At 28.7% G+C, this 24519-nt stretch overlaps 1 protein-coding gene across 4 annotated transcripts in view; it reads left to right on the top strand.

Moving 5' to 3' along the window:
- LOC107451016 (CREB-binding protein) overlaps positions 1–24519 on the top strand; it is a 141787-nt gene that overhangs the window by 105090 nt on the left and 12178 nt on the right. For 2 of the 4 annotated variants that reach the window (XM_071187500.1, XM_016066973.4), the window contains 8 exons: positions 1366–1513; positions 6782–6928; positions 8522–8635; positions 12759–12924; positions 13664–13885; positions 17464–17604; positions 20927–21208; positions 23577–23903. In XM_071187500.1, the coding sequence (XP_071043601.1) occupies positions 1366–1513; positions 6782–6928; positions 8522–8635; positions 12759–12924; positions 13664–13885; positions 17464–17604; positions 20927–21208; positions 23577–23903 (1547 nt within the window). Of the gene's footprint in view, positions 1–1365; positions 1514–6781; positions 6929–8521; positions 8636–12758; positions 12925–13663; positions 13886–17454; positions 17605–20926; positions 21209–23576; positions 23904–24519 lie in introns of all 4 variants that reach the window. The other 2 variants (XM_016066974.4, XM_016066972.4) reach the window with 1 other exon arrangement.

Genomic DNA, 24519 nt, shown 5'->3' with positions numbered 1-24519 from the left:
TCTAAAAGGAGTGCCAACTTTATGTACCTTAGGTAAAGAATAAAATCTAGCGCAATGAGAAACAGAGGGAGTCAAAACAACCTTAAGTCTATTGGGAATTAACATAGAGGATTTAATAGTTGATTTTATAACATTTAATTCTTTAGTGCTCGGATCTTTGGGAATTTCTTTATAAGGACCATCAAGAATAAGTTGTTTAGATTTCTCCAAATAGTCTGTTTTGTTTAGAAGAACAATTTGACCACCTTTGTCAGCTTTGGTAACGATTAAGTTGGGATTGGACTTTATATCTTTAAGAATTACTTTAGAGGAAAGGCTAAGGTTTGAATTAGATATTTTTGAGTTGAAGTCTACGGTATTGGCAATAAGGTGTCTGATAGAATCTTTTTGAGCATCATTAATTTTACTGAATTTAAAAGATCTTTCGATAGGAGCAATGAGTTTAGGTAATGAAGGTCGAGTTGAAATAGCAAAATTATTGTTAAGTTTTAAAGCATTAATTTGAACATCAGTAAGAGTGGTATTTGAGAGATTAACTACAGAATTTTGATTAACAACAGGCAAACTAACGTCAGGTTTTTTATCATTAACTTTGATGAGTTTACTCAACTTATTATTCAGGTTTAAACTATGTTTTGAAGAGATTTTGGTTGCCCTATTCCAAGACGATTTTTCCATTGCGTCAAAATTTGAATTTAGATTAGGCACACTGATGTGTAAATGGTACAATTCGCGTTCAATTTTGGATAGTTTATTCCTAGTTTCATTAATGACGGCTCTAAGGAGAGCAAACTTAGTCTTGTGAAGAATGCAATTAACTTTCTTGGAATAAGGAAGGTTAGTCTTAAATTTAATGAAATGAGGAATAATATTTAGGCGTTTACAATCAAGTAAAAAATGCAAGTGATTAAGATACCTAAACTTCTTAGTCCTTAGACTATGAAATCTGTTGAATTGAATGATCAATGAAGTATAAAATACTGATAGGAAACAGCAATAACAAATATGAAAGACATAGAATAGAATGGAAACAATAATAATAATAAGACTTACCCAGTAAGACCCGTTGAAGTCAATCATAAATACACAAGTGGGCGACCTTTGTGCTAAAATACGAACTAAGGTAGACAACGTTAAAGAGCACAAAAATATTATTAAAAGCAGACAGCTGTTTCGTAACAGCTGTCGAAACAGCGAAACAGCTGTTACGATACAGCTGTTCTTAGTATGTAAAATGTGGTTTATAAATTCTCGCTTAGAGTTTTATTTGATCCTTTATGTACATAACTTGTTTTAACTATTGTGTATCCAAACATGTTAACTAATTATTTTAACATAATTGCTCATATTTTTATTTTCTTTTAGGACTTCAGCAGTCAAAATTGGGGCAATATATTGAAAATCGTGTAAATAGTTTTTTAAAGAAAAAAGATTGTGGTGCAGGTGAAGTAACTATAAGAGTTGTAGCCAGTGCTGAGAAGTATGTTGATGTGAAGCCTGGTATGCGAGCAAGGTTGGTTAATCAATACCCCATTCTCTAGGCTAAGTGAATTCTTAAAATTTTCCTTTGTGATAATATTTTTAAAAATTTATTATGCTTGAATGCTCTACAGTTATATTGCAATGCATCTTGTTATGAATTTCAATTAAATTGTATAAAGTATCAATTAAATTTTTTAAAATCAACTTTACAGAAATATGTACTTAATCAAAGTTACTTGCAAAAATTAAAAATAAAAGTAAAAAGCCTACAAGTAAGAAAATTGTTATGTTGCTAAGCTTTTAATAGCATTTGATGTTAAAGTCAGTCCCTGAATGCACAATTCTTGAATATAAAATTTTCTTTCTGTTAAAGAGTAGAATTAATAATGTATGGATGTATCTAATGTAACATATGTGTGTGTAAATGGGAAGGAAAAAGCAGATTTCATAAAAGAAAGATATTGTTTGTTAGTAACACATTAATAAGTGACTATGAGTATAATAGATAATTGTGACCAATAGTTTAAATGTGGATTTCTCACAAAATTCAGCAGTGAGTAAAAAAAGAGGAGGTGTCTGAGCATTAATTAAAATATATCACTAATCAAAAGTTAAGACCAAACACAGTGATAAAAAAATTAATTCAATAACTTAAACTTCTGTAAAAAGGAGAAAACTTAGAAAGTTTTGAATATGCATTTCTCATGCTTTTCAATGATAAATCCTTTGTGCTTTTCATTGTTCTCGGTGTCTTTTAACTAACCCCTAGCAATTTGGCTGATTTGCCAGAAAAAAACAAAAGTAAAAGACGAATGTTAACACAATTAATTCTCTCCCCTATCTTAAGTTTCTGATCTGTATTCAATTATCAGTTATGCAAATGACAAAATGTGTTCTTCAAAAAAAAAAAAAAAAAAAAAAAAAAAAAAAAAAAAAAAATCAAATTACAAATACCTATAAGCATCATTGAAAAGTATTTTATTTTTCAAGTATTCTTTGGCTCATCTTTGAAGCACAAATTAAATATGCCTTTTCAAAATTGTAAAAATTCTTAGTGTGCTTGTTACACACTACATTGTTGAAATTTTTTACATGTTTTCAGTTTTGTTTTTGTAGTGTTGATAACGCTAAACCCTCCTCTCAGAGTCAACCGAATGCAGTGGTATAACCACAGTAAAATGCACCTATGGAATGCAGTTGATGCAAACCATTCTTTTTGAGAAAATTTAAAGTTTCATCCAAATTCAAATCTCTGCACCAGAAACTCATCAATCTTTGAACAGTTTCCATTCCAACAATTTTTGAGACAAATGAAGTAAAGTCGAGCAGTTTTGGGGCCAAGTTAAAAACTGATTTTTTTTCTGGTTCAAATGCGAGAGCTGAAATATTTTCCCCTTCTCGACATGTATCTTGTTGCATTTCGGCAGATGTGATCGAATTTTATTTTTCCAAATGAGGCATTTTCTTCTGATTTGGCACAGTGGTAATCAGCAGTGAAAACCCTAGTGCATTTAGAAGGACAAGCAAGAAATAAATTTAAGAAAATAATAAATTTGATTACCTTATGTAACAAAAATTTGAAATCAATAAAATTAAAATGACTGCAATTTCTATGTACAGTCGATTTTGGATAATTTAAACTTCTTTAATTTGATTTCATAGATAATTTGAAGTTTTTTGTCAGTCCCTTGAAACTTGTGTATTCACTTAATGCTACAAAATCTTGGTTATTTAAGTCCAACTTCTTTAATTCAAAGTTTCTAACCTTTCAAAAATGACAAAATCTAGTTTCAATGCAATTATTTGAAAAGTGGTTGGGTTGTTTTCAGTTATTGTAGAAAATGTTTTAGGGAAGAGAAGGGGAGGGAAAATATTCTTTTCTGGTTCAGAAAGCAGAGCAGGGATACCACCCTTACCTGTCCTTGTATACGGAAGGGACCACCATCCTTCTATTTTTCTTACTTCTATTATTTTGGCACCCCTCCTTTCCTTCCTGTTATTTCCTTTTATTTCCTACTTTTTCTTATTTTTTTTTAAAAATCATCTGTCATTTTCTGCTATATTTCTGCCCCTTTGAATATAGTGACGCCAAGGAAACGGAATAACGACTCATGGTCAAATTTTGCAACTGCACCTGCTTCTCAATTCATTCATTTTGAATGGGGTGTGAGAAGGAGGCAGAACATGGTAGAACATGAATTCTTTTAAGTACCTCAGCTTCTGTGTCTACTTGCCCAATTCATGCTTAACTGGAGTGGAGGAGAAATAAAATCCCACAGCATAGAGGGGAATAAGATTGTGATGCATGTCTTTTCCTTCTGATTTCGATTAATGTTTTAGCAAAATGTTAAAACCCAAGTTAAACTCCAGATAGTATTAATAATCCTGTACCAGACTCACGGTGAAATTGTCATAGAACGTTACAGAGTTTTAGCAGAAAGATTTTTCCTTTGAAGTAAAAAAGTTTAAAATTCGTTTTTACAGAAATTTTAGAAAGATTTTTTTCTCCTTATAATTATATTCATAAGATGCCTTATTTGCAATCTGAAAGAAATTTTTGTGAATTTTCTCTTCACATTTGAGAATAATGAAGTAAAAAATTTCGTTTTTCTTTCCTCCTGAAATTTTCGAAAGATTTGTTTTTCCACCTGAAATTGTATTCAAACAACGTCTTTCACGCGCAAAAGAGTGAAAAAAAGCTCACGATTTTTCTATTTTCATTTGTTAATAATAATAAAAAATAATGAAGAGAAAAGTTTTTGTTTTCTTCGAAAGATACGTTTTGCTCTGCAGAACTAGTTTCATAAGATGCTTTTCTCGCCCATCAAAGGGGAAAAAATGCTTCTGATCTTTCTGTTTTTGGATAATATTGAATAAAAAAAAAAATCTTAAATTGCTAAAGTTTAAAATATAGTTTGCTCTAGAAATCATGTTCTTTCTTTTTTTTTATTTTTATAACGATCTCCATATTGTACATTTTAATAAAATTTAAATGTGAGAAGGGAAGGGATTTTATTACCAATTCAGATTCGTAGCAAAATAATTAGTCCATGGGTTACATTTTTACGTACTTTTTTTCTTTTTTTTTTTTTAAAAAAGAAAATTTGGTTGAAATAAACTCTCCAATATTTTTATATATTACGCACATGAACGTTTTCAATCACATTTCAGTCTTCACTTAATCTTAATCACTCTTAATTTGTTTTTTTTCTTTCTAAATCTAATTTTTTTTTAAAATTAATACTTGTGTTTTTTTAAAAAAGATATTAATATTATGACATGCTTGGTTAAAATCTCTCTCTGACATGCTTGGTTTGCACCGATATCCTCGTTAATCTGTGCATGTTTATATTGTTCTTTCAACAGTAAGGAATTCACAGCTGTATAGGAATTTTCCTTTTAAAAAAAACAACAAATCTTGATGTTTTTTTTATACAATTTAAAAAAAACTCGAATCACTTATATATATCACAATCTCAAAAACTCACTTATTTATTTTTAGTGTGACAATTTCATCGTTTTTTTCTTCTTTTTCTAAATAATATGATCTAATAGGTTATTAATCAGATTATATTATTTCTACACTTGAAATTTGAATCACTTTAAATAATCACTTTTTAAGGTATTGAAGTTATGCTGATAGCATCATAAATCCTGTTTTAATTGTGTTTGCGGCAATAATTGACATTGATTATCACTAGGTTTTTAAATATCCCAATATATTTTAGACAATATGGGAAATTCGAATCGTGCATTTGAATATTCAAATTTTATCCTCATATTTTTAACATTTTTTTTGCAGTTATTGCTATTGATTTCTGCACAATTTTTAAAATCCGATATTTTTAATATGATATTATTTATTACAACACTTGAATCTCAAAACATTTAGTAATTTCTTTTTGAAGATTCCGATTCTTCTAACTTCGCCTTTAATCTTTTTCTCTGTTGTTACTACTATGGATTTCAAATTTTTAAAATTTTTTTTTTATCTTACGTGATTATTTACAAAATACAAAAAAGGAAATAATTCATGCGTCCCCCTCCCCCTGCAAATTGTGAAAATATCACCCATAACATTAGAATAAAAGATATATATATTCAATTAAAAATATTATGTACAATTTTATTTTATCCAAATAAGTTTTTTTTTTTTGTTAGCAATATTTTTATTACTTTAAATTAGTAACTTGTATATCGGTTATTAAAAGTATCTGACAGAAAGCCAGAAAGAAAAAATTTTGCAAATGGGTTAATAATAATTGTAAGTAGTTGTATTGTAAATTAATAATAATTGTAAAATTCAATACTGATTGAACATTGAATAAAATCTTAATTTTTTTAACATAAAAAAATTTTCCTTTCCAAAAGAACTTCTTTTCGTAAAAAAAATTATATTTGAAATTAATGTGTTTTTAAATGTTATAAAACAATAGTTTTTAATATGATAATATTTTATTTATAAAATGCAAAATTTGGCAAAAACAGTTTTTTAATAAATACTTTTAGCCCAATTTTATATAAATATATTGTTTATACAAATTGTATATTATATTTATTACTTCTGCATCATAATTATATTGTTAAAGGCTCAATGAAAAGAGTAAAAAGTAAAATATCTGTCTTACTTTTACACTTTTAGAGAATTTTTGATCTTTTCAGCAATTTATTTTTAATCACTGTTTCAAAAATTTATATTAGTTTTGTAGGGACGTAGATATTTTTTACAATTTAAGTTTTATTTTCATGAAAATGTATTAAGCTACTCTAAAGCGAATTTTTATTTGTGCTCCTATTTTTTCCAATTTTTTTAAATCCTCCTATTTTCTGAAAATTTTGGCTGCTGTCTCTGATGTACGTGGTGCCCTCCCCTTCCCTTGTAAGTGACACGTGGTACTCTCGCCAATGTGATTAATCATAGATGACACACGTTGCAATTCCTTCGAAACTGGGACTGTAGTCAATATCACTTGAGTTTTCTTCATTGTACTTTTAGTTTTTTTGGTGCGAGTTCAGTACAAGCATGTCATTGAAACATGTCGTTTGTTTAGAAATTAAATAGGAATAGTATATAGAAATAAATATGGTTAAAAAAGTTAGTTAACTCATTAACTTGTCATGAAAATTGCTAAAATGAGTTTTTGTTCAAGATGTAAGGCAATTTTCTGTGAAGAGTTACGTCTTGTATTAAACTCTTAATAGTCATATGTATGATTTTTTTTTATAAAATGTTTTTTTTCTTTAAATTTAATTTATAAGTATTGGCATGAAATAATGTTTTTGTTTTAATTTTTTATAGGTATGTTGATAGCGGTGAATGGCCGGATACATTTCCATATCGCGCAAAAGCTTTATTTGCGTTTGAGGAAATTGATGGTGTGGACACCTGCTTTTTTGGCATGCATGTACAAGAATATGGTTCTGAATGTTCTCCTCCGAACACAAGGTGGGATAAACATAATATTTTTAGATGATTATTACCTTTTATTTTGTCACATATTTAAATTTTATATTTATAATTTTGTTTAGGATTGTAATATCAATTTTTTAAACGGGTTGATATATTTATGTGTATGCAAACTAAGTTTATAACTGAGTCAGTCATTTTAAAAATGAGTCTTTATTATTTAAACTTACAAAAACTTATGAACACCAAACATACTTGAATGAGATTTAATTATAAATGTATGTGAAATGTATCTCAATTTGTCAAAAAGTATAGATTGCTTATTTTAAAGTCATTTCATATCCAAGTTATTATTTTCATCTTTAGCTATGGGCTTTCATATTAACTGCACTCCTGTACTTGTATCTAATTTTTCTTATAATATTAGTTAGTTAATAACTGTTCATTTAATTTTATGAAGCAAGGATGTCTAACTTTTTGAGGAAGAGTGCTATTTTTGGAAGAAATTTTTTTATTTTTTTTGGCCGAAGCATACACATATATATACAGTCATTGCCGAGTGGAAAGATAAAAACAGATCTTAGGCAGGGAAAGTGGGCACAAAATTTATTTAATAATTATTAGACAGAGAACAGTTATCAAAGTGACACAAAATCGTTGTGCTCCTCAATAAAAGTTAGGGAAAATTTTGCAAAGTAAATCTGTAAAATGTTTTGTTTAATGTTAAGGGAAAACTTAGTAATTATAATTGGTCTGTTAAATAGGTCTAGGAAAAAAGTTTCTCACGAATTAGTGAAAGGAATAATCGTCAAAATGGTAATTAATGCATACTTGAACTAAAAATAGATAAAAAGGCAGGATGTGAATTTTAAAGTGTGAGAAAGAGCGTTTCATTTTGAATAATAAATTAAGAAAAGGATTTACAGAAAAAGAATAACATGAAAAGATTAATTGAAGCTTTTTATGTTACACACTCATATATATATATATATATATATATANTTGGAATCTTATTCATCAGAGTTCATATGGGTACCTTCACAAATTCAACTTTAGGAAAAACGGTAGTTTCACAAAATACTTTCTCTTAAAATTTTATTGTTATAACTTCTCTGTGTGAAACTATGGCATGTGTGCCATGTGTTGCCCATTACTGATATATTGTATAAATGCCTAGTCAAAATAGTTGTTTTTCATAAATTATTTTGTGTGATCTTTAATTCAGTAATTGCAATATATGCTAAGTTCTTTACCTTGAAATTTTCTTTAGTTTATCAACTAAAAGACATTTAATAAATAATAATGAAATTGAGAAAGAATGCAACTTGAAAATCTGCGAATTGAATCACTATGTTGATTGTTGTAATGAGTCAACATGAATTTGATCTGTTATTCGTAAATCTCAAGAACGTTATGTATGCGTTGTAAATTGCAAAAAAAATTAATATTTGTTTATTATATTTTAATAATAGAAAATAATCATACTGTTAAGTTGTTTTAAATACTAAAAAGTTTCGCGTGATATACCGAAATGAGCATTTTTAATGCTATGGCACCTAGTTAATTTCAAAAACATAGTTAGGAAGTATCAAACTTTCTTTACATTGATGTGATCTTTTTCTTTTAATTTAGGCGTGTATATATTGCTTACCTCGATAGTGTTCATTTCTTTCGTCCAAAACAGTTTCGAACAGCTGTTTATCATGAAATCCTTCTTGGTTACCTTGATTATGCGAAACAGCTTGGGTAAGTGGTACTATTTCATTGTTTTAGTTTGAAATTAATTTATTTTTCACTTTTTTAAGCATGAAATATCTATGTATAATTTGAGTTTCCTAGAAGATGGGGAATAATTTTTTGTGAGAAATATCTTTAATCAAAAATTCAAATTCAAAATATATATATATATTTTTTAAAGTTTTATATTAAAAACTTGTAACTCGAATACATATAAATATCAAATTCGTAGAAATCGAATTCAAATACAAATAAAAAAAAGTATGATTTTTTAGGTAAAGTATGTTTTGTATCTGATTTCGTAAATTAATAGTTAGCACTAATGACTGGCTTTGGACCTTATATATTTGTTAATAAAAACTCCATCTTCAAGTTTTTTAGGTTATTGCTTTTTTTTAAATTTTGTTCTCTATACAAGAGACAGGACCTAATGTAGGCAAGTTTTATAACTTTATTTAAAGAGGTTTACTATTCATCATTATGATTGTATCCAGTATTTTTATATTTAAATTTGAGCACTTTTCCTCATTTTTATCAGATACATAAGCTAAGTTGGCTGTATACTTTTTTAATAATCTATTTTTTTAAATAAAAAGTTGGTTTTGTCCATACAGACTAATGTGAAAAAGCCACAAAGTCTATATTGACAACTTATAAAAATCAAGTAAGATAAAAATGGAACTAATTTTGTTCTAAATTAAGCAAATAATCTTTACAATATTTATTTTAACTAAAGGTAAAGTTCTAATAAAGTAAAGAATTTTTTTTTTATAAAATTGGTGCTGGCTACTACTACTAGTTGAGTAGAAAAATAATTTTATCACAAAGACAAATTTGATTTTTATTTTATTAAATTATATGATAAATCAAAATTCAATAATCGCTGAATGGCTTAGTTATTTTGTGCAGTTTTGGAAGTGCATGTTTTCTAAAAACTGCGATAAAAATAATAATAATCCCATTTTGAATTTTTAAGAATTATGAATTTGTAAATGCATTAGTTTTTCTTAAATTTTCTACTATCTAAGAATTTACCAAATTAAAGGTGGAAAAAATTGTACATAAATTAAGTTCTTAACAAAATTGACCTAATTTAGCAAATAAGTATCCTAATAAGTGACATATTAGTAATTAACTAACATTATTCTCACAGAAAGCTTAATATTGTCTTGACCATAGTATCCTTACAACTGTGTATACAGTGTGCTAGACAAAAGATCATCCTGAGTAACTTATAATCAAATAATTGAATCGTCAAGTCTGTATTGAATGATTAGACCATCATGTCATTGCCATTGGATCCATATCTCACAAACTTTTAATCAAATTAAAAAAAATGTTTGCAAAAAGTTATAAATTTGTTTATTCAGCGATGCAAAAAATAGCTTTTAGTAAATATCTGCTATTTTTTTATTATTTTATTTAACAATGGTCAGAATTTTTTTAAATGTATGACTTATTTTTTTGTGCTATTTTTAAAGAAGGAAATTTTACAAGGGAAATTACAAAATTTGACTGAAATCGATCATATACTACGTGAGAAATCGAATTTTAAAAATATGACTGGAACCTCAAATAATTAAGATTGATTTCTAGAGTGTGCTGATCCGATAATTGAATCAAAAGTTTTTCACAGCTTACCTTTTTTGCTCAATAATTGAAGTTCATTAATGGTTAATAAAAAAAGGGGTATTTTAAACAGTTAATAACCGCAGATGTGCCAACTCTCTCACCTTTTGCGGGAGTCTCCTGCATTTTGTGTTCTTCTCCTGCCCTCTGGAATTGATCCGAAAATCTCCCGAATTTTACCTCAATCAATGGCCAAACTTAAAATTACCTGATTTTTTCCATGAGTGTGAAAGTTTTGGTTTTCTTTCAGCGTGAGTTCCATTACACCTTGTATTTTTTCATTCCCTCTTATCGAACTACCACCTGGTTCAAGCGCAGCTGCACATGCTTCATTTATTTTTCCTTCTTCAAAGTTTCCCTTCTTTTTTCACATTTCTATTTGACCCACCCCCTTACACACAGGACTCGTAAGAATCTCCCTTTCTTTCTGTATGGGCAATTGAATGAGATGACATCACAGGACGATACCAAGTGGCGTCAAGACAGAGGCGGAAAACTCTGACTGTCTATTGTTGAAATCTATACTTACTGTATCCTTCTGCTTTTATAATTTTTTAGTGCATATTTTTTAAACCGTTGGCAGCTAATGGATCATTCTTTTTTTCAGCTGTTGGCAACAAACTATTGTAAACTAGTTTGTTTACTGAAACAACGTGATTTCCATTATTTGTTTTTTCTTTCTTTAATAATTTTTCAAAATATATTTTAAAGATGTTGAAGTCGAAACGGAAATATGCAACCAATTTTAACCAATCATATACCAATGAATTTCCTTCAATTATTGCTGCGAGAAAAGGAAGTATGTATGTTTTTTGTTCCGATTGTGCAAGTGATATATTAATCACTCACGGAAGCAAGAATGTTATTTTGTTGCATATAAATGGACAAAAGGATAAAGAAGCAGTGAAACAAGAAAATTTCTTTCTGCATTGATAATGATTTTGTTATAAGGGCTTAAGCATGCTTCACTGCATTTTTGATAGAGCACAGCCAGCCTATTAATTGTGCTGACCGTGCTCTACCATTGTTCCGACAAATGTTTCTGAATGATAGTATCTCAAAAAAATATGCTGCGTGTAGAACAAAAACAACAGCCATTATAAACAAAATGGCTTCATATGAAAAAGAATCTGTTATAGAAATAATAAAAAATGTCCATTTTCAGTATCAACTGATGGTGGTAGCAACAAGTCAGATGCAAAATTTTATCCCTTTGTTATTATATAAATTTTGCTAGGTTGGCACATCTGTAATCATATCTGTTCTTATCATTCCTGTCATTAAAAATTATGAAAATTAAATTTTGTTTAAAGAGATAGTTAAAAATCAAATTAAGAATTAATTTTTTCACCAGAAATATCATTTTTTAGAAAATTGATACTCAACAATCAAATGCATCGTTATGCAACTGCACGTTATGTAATGCAGTTTTGCTAATCACCCGAAGTTAACCGAGATTTTTTGAGTTCTCAAATATTGAAATATTCCAGCAGTTCACATTAATTCCATAGCCCTCTCTCCCTTATACAGATTAAAAGCATCATGGAAAACAGATATTAAAAGCAATGTTTGTAAATATTAACTATTGCTTATAATACTGTATAAATAGTAACATAATTGTTCAGAAAATGAAAATTCTTTTTCGAAGTTCTTGTAGGGTACGGAACCTCATATCCCGAAAATCAAAACTATTTTCAGCCTAAATTTGGGAGGAGATAATCTATTTACTTATTTTAGAGAAAAGAGATTTCAGTGATTAAAAATGTTTTAACATTCTGAAATTTTTGCTATTGGTTTATCCTAAAAACTACTAATTTTTTACCGAGTGACTTTTAAATTGATTTACTTTTTGATTATATACTTATAATTAAACAGTGTTGTAAAATCCAAATGATGTATAGTTTTTACACCCCAAAAAAATCATGTACAAGTTTTAGCAGAACTGAAAACACTGTTCGATAGATCAACACTTGGTGTATGGTTGCTAAAACGACTCATATTTTGTTATTCAATCATATGTCAAAGTTAAGTGATATTTAGCTCTACAAAAATCATGAAAAGATACAATCTTACTCTGCTTTAGTACTTATCCATTTACATTTGGAGACAGTAATTTGACTCGTCTTGATCATCTTAGAATTTTAATTTATTATTTTTGGTAAAATTTGCCTCGGGAAATATTTTTTATTTTCCTTTTCTTGTCATTCAGAAAGACATTATCTAGCATAAACATCAGCATTATATTAGCCATTTGATTAATATTTACCATTCTTTTGTGATCTAAAAGACTATAGAAACTTGATATCTGACACCTTCCAATAAATATTGTGTTTTTTCTACTGTATTCAGGAAGCATAACAGATGTCTCATTAAAACTTTCTGCTTTATTAAATTCAGTTACTTAGGCAAAATTGAAGTAATGTCTTTTGATGGTGTTGCTTTTTATTTTTGTTTACATGCATAACCTTTTTAAATCGTGAAGTATGTCTCTTCTTTCTTTTAGATACACAATGGCTCACATATGGGCATGTCCACCTAGTGAAGGGGATGATTACATCTTCCATTGCCATCCAGTTGAACAAAAAATACCAAAACCTAAACGGTTACAAGAATGGTATAAAAAAATGCTTGATAAGGGTATTCTGGATAGAATTGTCATGGATTACAAGGTATTCTCTCCGAATTTCAATTATTTCATCTTACATTAGTAAAACTGTCAATGTGTGTAGAGTTTTTAAAAAGTGGGTAAAGGTGCTTATTTTTCATTTTCATTTTTTAAAAGTCCTTAAAAATGCTAATTTTTTGTTGAGTTTGTAAAATGCACCTATTTTTCTTTTTTCCAAAAAACGATTTTTTTCTTTGATTGTTGCCATGAATTACACAAAAAGTCTGGTTTTCACAACATTGTCGTTCAAACACTATTTGTTTCGTTAAAGCATTAATTGTTTTAATATTTGATGAACAATTAGCGGGTTTCACAAGAGACGTCCAATTTCAGGCTTTAACTCCTGACCTCTGAAATCAAACAGGAAATCTCTTGAAGTTTTACTGATTTCAGGGATTGACTAGGCATTTCCCAAATATTTTCGCTTATAGCAAAATGAAATTTGGCATGATTTATGTCACAAAAAAGCCCATGATGTTCGTGCACTATTCTGTTTCTAGATCAGTACCACCCACGCTCATTGAATTTAATTTGGGTCTCGTTCACCAATTAACTATTTTCATGTTGATCCAGAACATTAAACAATTACAGATCTTCACCACTTCTAAATTTTTGTCTCTCTTTTGTTTATTTGATTTAATAAGTTTAAAAATTAATTATGATTTTGTAATGCAGTTAGAGGATTTTGTGTTTAGTTTATGTATATATATACTGATTAATATTAATGTTTTTGATTTCAATAGGACATACTGAAACAAGCTACTGAAGACAACATGAAAAGTGCTGCTGAATTGCCATATTTTGAAGGAGACTTTTGGCCAAATATTCTTGAAGAAAGTATTAAAGAACTCGACCAGGAAGAAGAAGAGAAGAGAAAAGCAGAAGCCTCTGCAGCTGCTGCAGCTGAAGCAGCTGCAAGAGCTGCAGCTTCTGATGCAAATGGTGAAGCCGAGGATAGCATGGACGTGGGTATCTTTTTGTGTTTTTAAGCTGTCTTTTATTCACAGACAAGAATTAAAATATAGTTAAGAGTTAGAATTTAGAAAAGAAATACATTAAATTCTTACTTTAAAATACTGATTAAGGGCTCCACCAAATTTTTGACAAAAATATGCATTTTTGAGGGGTTAAATGACACTGGTTGTGAAACCGATTACGCCTCTCAAATTTAGACACAATTACATAACATGTTTGATACAGTGTAAGTCAAAAATCTTAATGATTGCAAAATAGATTTCTGTAATATATTTTATTTTTAATTTTTACTTGCTGCATTTGTCATTTCTTTATTTGGAAAATATTGGCTCGATCACAATCTATGCAATCAATGAACAAATGGAATTGCGAAAAATAAATTTTAAATATTTAGTTATTATAGAAATATATTCATTAAAACTTTACAAGAAAACTAATAAGAATTAGGAGTGTGGGGGTACTGAGTACCGGCCAATTACCCAGTACCCGACTTTGCTGGTCAGATTTTCATAACCTGGTTATTACTGGCACCCAGTAAAAAACTGGGTACCCGGCCAATCGTGGTGGGATATACAGTGCTAGGTAACACTCATTTATGTTTGACACAACCGTATTCTGCCTTATAGTAACCTTAAAATTGTTCTTATTAATAGTTGTATATTTGGAAATCTATGTATTCCATCAGTTTCTTTATAATAAAGCAAGCTGAAATAACTAGTTTAGGCATGACATATTTTACTCTTATACGAAATTTTAATTCAGTAAAATCTTGGTAAAGTGAATACCTTAGGAACAGCTTGGTAAATCGGATACTTTTTAGATAAAGAGAGGTGTCTTTGTTAAAGAGAAGTGTCTGCTTTGGAAGCGGGCCGAAAACAATTTTAACTAAATATGATAGTTGAATAAATGCAAAATTTGAAATAAGAAATTACATTGATAATTATTTGAAGTTAATAAAATCGTTAGGAATAAAAGTCAAAGATAACCGCAGAAAAATATGATATATGTTTATTACTCTCATACTAAGCTTGCTTTTAGCAAATGAGTAAATACAATGGTCTGTTTTTATTATTTGGGTTTTTAGGCTTAGCATTTCATCAAAGTATTACTCAAGTTAGTTGCAAACAAAACATTAGAGTTTGCGTATGAATGACTAATTTGTTATTCAAATGCTTTAACTGATTTAGACATCAATGAAGAGTAATTTCCTAGCAAATAAAAGCACAACTTAGCCAATTTTTTAAAACAAAAATTGAAAAAAAAAAGTTTTATTTTTAAAGTAGTTTTTATTCAAAAAAAAAGAAGAACCTTATTATTCTTACATAACTAGAAAAAGAAAGATAAAAAAACAATTCAAAAACATTACATTTTCAGTCTAATTTGATTTTTCTTTATATTAAAAAGAAGTATGCATGATAACTTTAAATTTTACTAAAAAGCATGTATTTAATTTCCTACCAGTCTAATTAAAGTTCTTGTACCATCAGCCTAACCCATAGGAGGGTATTGTATTTTTCCCCTCTGTATAATATAAGTATACATTACTGCGTCAGAAAAATTTTAAGATTAAAGCAAATTTTCCCTTTATTTTTTGCTTTGGATTATCAGCATTACATAGGGAATAAAACAGAATTGCAAAATATGATACAACAAAACCACTTGTAATCGTTACATTAAGGACAGAAAAACTCAACATTTGTTATACTAAAAAATTTCTTACCGAATATTGAAATGTTAGAGATTGTATAATGTACCAAGGTAAATCTTACTGCACGCAAATTGCATTATAGTTATCATATGATGAAAAATTGATACCTGATAGTTAAAACATTTTTCACTTAAAACTGTATAAAATCCCTTATCTGGACGCCCCTTTCCGGAAAGGATCATTCTCTGGCATTTTTTTAATATTGAAAATAAACAAATCTCTTTATTTCCCCCTTTTTTGTACCTGGAGGCTTAAGAGAACCAGGTGTCATTTGACTCTTGTTCTCTACTTCTACCTTTTGGTGATTTACGCATTGAGCCCATAAATCGCCAGAAGGGGAGGAAGAGAAATACCAAGACCATTCGTAGTGTGCTGCTGCTCTGAAATGCAGAAAGAGAGGGAGATTTGTTTAAAAGACTGCAACTAAATCGTCCCCTGCTCTCGTAATGTCCAAACAAGTATAGCAACTGGTTAAAAAAAAAAGGAGCATTTTTTTACCTCTTTATTAGATTGCTAGGGAAAGAGGAACTACGGTTGAAAAGGAAGAAGGAAGGGTAAACATGACACCAGTTACAATAAAGGGGGACTCCAAATGGAAAATCTGACTATGTTTAAAAACATGCATTTCCTTAAAAAATTTCATTCTTCCCCATACTATGTAATATTTAAGGGGTAGAGAATAAAGTAATTGTTTTTTCTTTAACCATTGGCATGAAAATGACTTTAGGAACCCTCTTCTAAATAAATATATACTTTACTAATTTAAGTTCCATTAACCCCAACCAAGAATTAAACTACATATCTCTGAAATTCATCTCTTTTTATTTCTATCTTTCGCTAAAACATGCAGTATACCTATTAATACATTAATAGGAACTGTAATTGAACTTGGAAAATACTCCAGAACTAATACTTCTCGCCAAATATTTTGTACTTAAAGCAATTCCGCACGTCCTATATGTTCGTTTTTACTAATCTTGCTGTATGATTTAAGAAATTGTGAGTTTCAACTGCTTGTTTTTTAATTTACTTATTTAGTTTTTGGTAAGTTATTATTTTTTTTAATTATGGTCTTAACCACACACATGCTATTAAGCTTAAATTGAGTTATTTTTATTAAGTTTTATTGAATTATTGCTAATTGTATTAAGTTTTATTAAGTTATCTTTCTGGATTTGCTTTTATTTTACCTACAATGTTTTCACATCAGTTGAAAAAAGAAAAAAATGCTTCTTTATCAATTAAAGAAAAACGGAATTGCCTAGAAAATTAGACATGGGTACTTCAGTGTCTCAGCTATGTTTCTTTTTACTTTTGATATGTTTGTTGTTTGCTTATTTTAAAACGCATGTTGTTTTCCCCCTCCTTCAAGCGGCACAAATGTAAGCAATGATGAAATCGTGGTAGCAAAACAACTCAATAAATAAATTAATAGTTTCCAAAAAATCTTTAGAAGGCTTGAACTTGGTAGGGTTACAATCATAGTGGCGTTTCACAACATGAAAAGCATTGTTAAAAGTAGTATCACATCTTTAATTACTGGAAACAGAATATCGCGCAGTATTTCAGAGGTGAATCTTACTTCAGCTTTTTAGCACAGGGTCTTAGGCTAAATTTGTGGAGTTTTCAGATCTATTGATCACTATCAGTATTCAATTAAATAAAAATACAGCTTTAACTTTGGTGTGGTTTGTAGCCTACTGATTGCCAGGAAATATTTTGTTTTATAAATCTTTTTAGGTCCTTACCAATTTATATATATATTTCTCATTTTTTCTTTTATTTAATAAAAATTTCATTTCATAAAAATTTTGCATTTTATATTGTTTATAAAACGAAATCCCTTCCTAGGGTAACCAGAAAGGACAGAAGAGTAATCGCAACAAAAAATCCAATAAAAGTAAAAACAATCAAAGGAAAAATAACAAGAAGTCTACTGTTCCATATACTGGAAATGATTTGTCAGCAAAAATATATTCTACAATGGAAAAGCATAAAGAGGTAACATTGGCTGTTCATTATTTATTAATTTGATAATTAATAAATAATAATTTGATAATTAATAAATGATAGCTTTTGCATTATCTAAACTTTTTTTTTATACATTAGAGAGATGAATTATAAAATGTAATTTGACTGTGGATTTTATTACACTTCACACAAGTCTTAAAATCTCTATTCGCAATATCTGTATTAAATGACTTTTTGAACATTTCGAAAAAGTGCTTATTATTAGTAAGTATACTTAGTCATTATGTTAAACTTTATCCATTTTGAAAAAATTACTTTACAGTGAAATCTTTTTAATTTATAATTATAAATATTGGATATTTTAAACTACCTTTAAATTTCTAATATCCACTTATGAATTTTACTATATGTTAATATTTTACTCCTAATTGTAATTTTTGCTATCTTTTTTTTTATTGATTTAAAATCTGATTCTGGGGAGAATCATGAAATAATGTAATATATGTAATCAAACCTATGAGTATCAAAAGATATCAAGATTATAAGGGTAGTTCTATAGCTATCTTTAGACAGCATTTTTCTTATACATGATACAATTGTAGCAGTATATATCATATATTGCCACTGCTTGAACTCTGAATAATATCAGCTCTCAGAATAATGTGTACAGGGTTGTCACAGACTACTAAAATGCAACTATTTGCTACTATTTTTGGCCATGGGCGACTATGGCAACTTTTTTTGCCTGAAAAGGCTAAAAAAGCAACTATTTTCAGGAATAGGGGACTATTAGGAGACTTTTTTTTACTCTTGGCGAAGTTGTTTCTCAAAAATGAACATTACTTTTCAGAACGTTAATAAAAGAAAGCAAGCCTTTATACAATCATTTATGTCCAAAGAGCCAAAAATTTAAATTTCCATTGGATTTAATAAAGTACTTGTTATATGTTCTCTCTGAGGGGCAGTTTTGTTATTTTTAATTCTTTTTTCCTTCTATTAACATTCATATTTTATTGTAATTCGACTTTTATATAGGTACCTATTTTCTAATATGTATACCTTTTATATTTGTAAAAAATGTTTTTTAAATTGGAGCATAGTTAGGACTGGGCGATAAATCAATGTATTGCGAAATATTGATTTAACGCATATATCAGTAGGCCGATGTAGTGACTTTCGTTTTAGGCGATGCATCAGAAATCTGATTTAAGCTGCCGGAATTAGATTGCAATCGCGGTTTAACGATTTAATATGCAAAGATCCTTGACTAGGCTAACGCTGTTACCATCCTAACGAAGACGATTTTGATTTCGTCTAGCTGCAGAGATTTTGCTATTAAGATAATGTTAGTTTTGTGATGTTGAATGATGAAGAGCGAATTGAATCAGAACTCCCAGTTTCGGGCGAGGATCAGCGTTGTAATATAGAATGCAATGCATAAATTCTTTATGTCCATTTTTGTCTTTGGGATTTTGCGTTTTTTGAAGATTATTTTCAATGGGACTTAAGTCATTTTGTGATCGTCACGCATTTTATTTCTTCAGAAATAATTGTCGGGTTTCTTGTAAATTATTTTCAGTGAGACTTTTGCAGCGATCATTTCGTTCTGCATTATTTCATACCATTTTTTTTCTGTCTGGGTTTTAGTATTCTTGTCAATTATTTTTAGTAGACCTACTGTTACGTTGCGATTGCTGCACAATCGCTGTTATCTTAAATTTTTGTTCTGAATTCAATCGATCAAATCATTGATTTTTTTTTCAATAATTGGTTTTTCTAATAATCGGATCTTCACATTTTAGGACTCAATCTTAAAGGTTCAAGGGGGTGATGTCAAATATGCTAATTAATTAGTGCAAGTGATATTTTAAGTTAAGAAATCAGACATAAAAACATACTTTCTCTAAATAAACACCTTTTTTTAATGAATTTCTAATCTCCAAGATATAGGGAGCAACTGCAATCTGAAAAATATGGTCCCCATAGCTTGGTTAGGAGAGCAATCCAAAATTTGAACTCCTTAATGTTAATTTTGAGTATTTCGCCATATCTTGAGAACTTTTTAAGCAAATTGAAATATTTTTTACACAATTATAAAAATTCATTTATCAAACTATAATTTCATGCAAAAAATAAATTTTAGTAGATATTTATTATCTTTTATTATTTTATTTATATATTAGTCGAAAAAAATTTGAATTGTAAGGCTTAGAATTTTTTACATCATTTTAAAGTATTTAATTTTACTTGGCAATATCCAAAATTTGAGAAAAATTGGTTGAATAGTTCTTAAACGATTGAATTTTATATATACTGCTTTTTCGAGATTCAATTTCTCAAAAACTAGTTGACTGATTTTGCTCAAATTTTGTATTTAGCCATGTAAAATAAATTTATTAAAATTATGTAATACCTTACAATGTAAAATTTTTTCAACTGTTATTAAATAAAACAATAAATATTTACTAAAGTTTATTTTATGAATGGAAATTATTTTTGGATAAACAAATTTTATAATTGTGTGAATTTTTTAAAAATTTCTCTTAAATTCTCGAGATATGGCGAAATGCGCAAAAAGTAAAATTAATATTAAGATTTTCAAACTTTGAATCATTCCCCTGACCAAACTATGAGTGCCATATTTCCCAGGGTGCAGCTACCCTCTATATTTTATGGGTAGAAAAGTATTTTTATTCTGAGGAATTACGATTTTGTGCCTGCTTTCATAATTTAACATATCGTCTACACCAATTAATTAGCATAGATCAAAAGTTATTCAGGATGGGACCGTTATTTTTTGGGAGGAGCACTCAATTATGTTCTATAATATTCATTATGTCAATTTTTAAATCTTACGAAAATACTAATGCTTAATGTGATTTTTCAAAGTGGATAATGGCCTGGAGCACAAAAATGACCCAATAAAAAATAGAATAGGAATATGTATTGACCGCTTTATAGCAATAAGACATTTGGAACTTTTGTGCATTTTTTCTGAAATATTCACAGTCAATATACTTAAAATTATTCACATACTTTTATACAGGGTGCTTTAACAACTCATGACCAATTTGAAGGAGCAAAACTATCTTTAAAAAAGACAAAAATTCCCATTTTGCTCTTAGGGTTGCAAATTATAAGTGATATGCAATGACAATAAATAAAAGTTATTCTATGTCATTATATTTGTATTATTTTTCAACACATGTTTACATTTATAATTTGCAATCCTTACAGATCCTTTATAAAATTAAATAAATTCATTTTCTACTGGTTTAAGGGAATGCATTCATTATTTGATTTAAAAAAAACAATAAACAAATAAACATAATTGATGTTGTTTTCATTATAGGTGTTCTTTGTAATTAGACTACACTCTGTCCAAGCTGCTGCCAGTTTACCATCTATAGTTGATCCTGATCCATTTATTGCATGTGATATGATGGATGGTCGAGATGCTTTCTTAACGCTTGCAAGAGAAAAGCATTATGAATTTTCATCTTTACGAAGAACAAAATTTTCAACAATAGCTATGTTATATGAGTTGCATAATCAAGGACAGGATCGATTCGTTTACACATGTAACAACTGTAAAAAACATGTTGAAACTAGATACCATTGTACTGTTTGTGATGTAAGCATCTTATTATCACTATTACTTTTCAATTTAAATAGCCATGCACACCTTCTAACTGCTACAGATTTTTCAAATATTCTAAGGAAGATTTTTCCTTGTGGTAGCAAAAGTTGTTCTTTAATATTTTATTCTTGTTTTAATAAATTAAATTTTAAAAGAACTTAGACCTTTCATAATTTAAAAACCAATGTAATCAATCACCAATGTCCTTAAGTGCTAGCCAAATTTAAAATTATTCTTGTTTTATCATTTTCTGTTTTAGTTCCTTACCACTAGAAACAGCTACATGTTGCAAACAGTTAGTTGTTGAAGGCCTTGTCGCTAGTATATTATTTAAATTGAAAAAAATATCCCTAATTTTGTCACTCTGCATGGTCTCTACAATGCAAGAATATTTCAACTAAGTTTTACTTGTAAGTTTTGAAAAGAATGAAACACACCATAGGTCAAACTCTAGCATGCATATCTTGGTATGATATAAGTAAAAGGCAGGTGGGAAAGAATGAGATTGCAGTCAAGCTTGCTTTGAAACAATCAAAATTAAAACTTTTTTGTGAAATCATTCAGTCTGGGTAAAAAAATAATTTTCAGTTGCATAATTTGACAAATTACTTTTAATAGTGCAGTACAAAATCCTCTCTGTACATAATACATAGATAGCCAGATATTAATACTTAAAAATCGAAGAATTCTGCCTGACCCATTTTTTAAACAGTTCATAACAGTGCATGACAGATGTAACTAAAACAGATCAATAAAAGGGATTGCCACACATGAATATTGAGAGGTGAAATCGGTTTATGCTATAGGTGTTGTCATTTCCAAAACTGCAGAGACTAAGGATAGAGAGAAAGCACTCACAATACCCTTAATCAACCATTTTTGTTCAATGATATATCTGATCTAAATAAGTTTTTTCTAAAAATTAACTTTTTTTGAGCTTTTCTACCAACAAATTAAACATTCCATCAAAAATAAAATAATTTTGCTTTGAATTTGTTTTGCATTTGTATGATGGTAGCTGGATGTTGCTACTATAAGAGCAATGTGCTACTTATGAAAAAAAGGGCCTCATGCGTAGGAAAAGTTAGAAAATATTTTTTCTTAAACAGGTGCAATTATGTTTGCAAATGTATTTGAATTTTTAAAAAGCTAAGTTTTTAAAAAATATTATAATGCATCTAAATGCAGTAGATTCACTCTCTTGTGAAATAATTTGATTTCAGTTGAAAAATTTACTATAAAAATGTTTTTTTTTCTATGAAAGTTATAGATTCATGCAAGCATTCAAGTAAATCTGTATGTAAATATTAAGTTTTTGGTCAATGTAAAAATTTTAAAAGTATAAATATGCAGGGCCCATGCTAAGAATTTCAAATTATTAGATAGTAAATTAGCGAAATATCAAAACTATTTGCCGAACGCAAATCTTAACAATATTTTATATATATTTCCTTTCCAGTGGAAGAAATAATTCACCTAAACACAATTTTATGCTCCAAATTTATGATTTATCACATTTGGCGAGGTGGCGGATTCTTAGCGTGAGTCCTGATTATGACTTAAATAAAAATAAATTAATACATCATATAAAAAAGTGATGAAATGAATTTTTTTCCCCTTCATTTGTAATAATTCTTTTGTAATAATTTGTTCCTATAATGAACAATTCAAGTGTTTACCTAAGAAGACAGAAATAGGCACATGAAAGAAAATTGGTTACCCAGAAGTTGCAAATTTTCTTCAAAATTTTACATCTGAGTTGTCTAAAATATTTGGAGAATACTTTTAATGTGATTTAACATTCCAATGAAAAATTTTGTTATAAGAGAAAAACTTTCTTTTGGGAGACTTTGTTGTTGGGTAAAACTTTAATGTATTTAGTAATACTTTAATGTATTACTAAATCTTAAAATATTAAGAACTTCATGTATTCCTTTAACACTCTTCATTAACCCTATTTGCTCTAATAAAAAATTATGCTTCATAATAGATATTGATGTGAAAAATAACATTATTTAAATTTGAGGTTTTTCATTATTTTGCAAAGGATAATAAAGTTTTTAAATATAAGGAAAAAAAAAAGAATTTATGTGAAACAATGATATCTAAAAAGGAAAATAAATTTTAAAATCTAATAAACGCATCCTAAATTGTACTAACTTAATACTACTAGCTTATGTATATACTGTGGTGTACTAACTTAAAATAGCATCTGCACTAACTAATTAGCATATTTGAGGTCACCCTATAAAATAATTAAGATAGACTCCCAGTGAAAATCTGATCATCAGATCAAAAGTTTTTTTTTTTTTGTGCACTGTACAATAAGCCATTTAATTAAAAATTTTAACTTTGTTTTTAGGACTTTGATTTGTGTGTAAATTGCTTTGACAAAGATGGACACAATCATAAAATGGAGAAACTTGGATTTGGTTTGGATGATGATTCAGGAACTTGTGATCAGAAACAAACAAATCCTCAAGAATCCAGAATATTATCCATTCAACGCTGTATTCAGTGCCTTGTTCATGCTTGTCAATGCAGAGATGCTAACTGTCGTTTGCCTAGCTGCCAGAAAATGAAGAAAATTGTACAGCATGCTAAAAGCTGTAAACGTAAGCCCAATGGAGGCTGTCCTATTTGTAAACAACTCATTGCTCTTTGTTGTTATCATGCCAAACACTGTCAAGTAAGTTAAGAAGATCCAGGTTACACTCTTTTAAATATTAAGCTTTTATACAATGTTTTTTTTAATGAAGTATTTCCAGTGTTCTTTTTGAAAATTTACCCTTTTTTATTATATATATCTAATATATTTAAGACTTCTAGTTCTTTATTTACTTATAAAGATTAAACTCATTAAAGGTATTTTCCTGAGAGGAAACTGATGCTTTGTAATTAACTTTACTAATTCAGTGAAAATAAATTAAAATAACAACATATAATTTTATATTTCTCTTACAACATTTTAGTTTGTAATTTTTGTTGCATTATCATAGCTGCCAACCCTTCCTCATTTTGCAGAAGTTTCCTGCATTATTACTTATTTAAGCTATTTTTTATGTCAGTTGTTTTATGCGCAGTTTATGTCAGTTGTTTTATGCGCAGAAGATAAGATCTTCCGCAATTTACCCGTCCGCCCTATAGCTAGTATTTTTTTTAAAAGACAGACGTCGATGCTCCTATAGTAATGGCCGTAGGAAGCCAGCTTGTGGTAATCCTCCCTTTCCTTCCATTTACGTCACATCGTTCAGTGTGATGTAATGAATTTCTCCTCTCTTTTACCAATGAGAGAAGGAATTCAA

This window comes from Parasteatoda tepidariorum, chromosome X1, assembly GCF_043381705.1.
Source record: "Parasteatoda tepidariorum isolate YZ-2023 chromosome X1, CAS_Ptep_4.0, whole genome shotgun sequence".
Lineage (NCBI taxonomy): Eukaryota > Metazoa > Arthropoda > Arachnida > Araneae > Theridiidae > Parasteatoda > Parasteatoda tepidariorum.
Note: the sequence above shows the minus strand (reverse complement) of the source record. Positions and strands in the feature narration are given on the sequence as shown.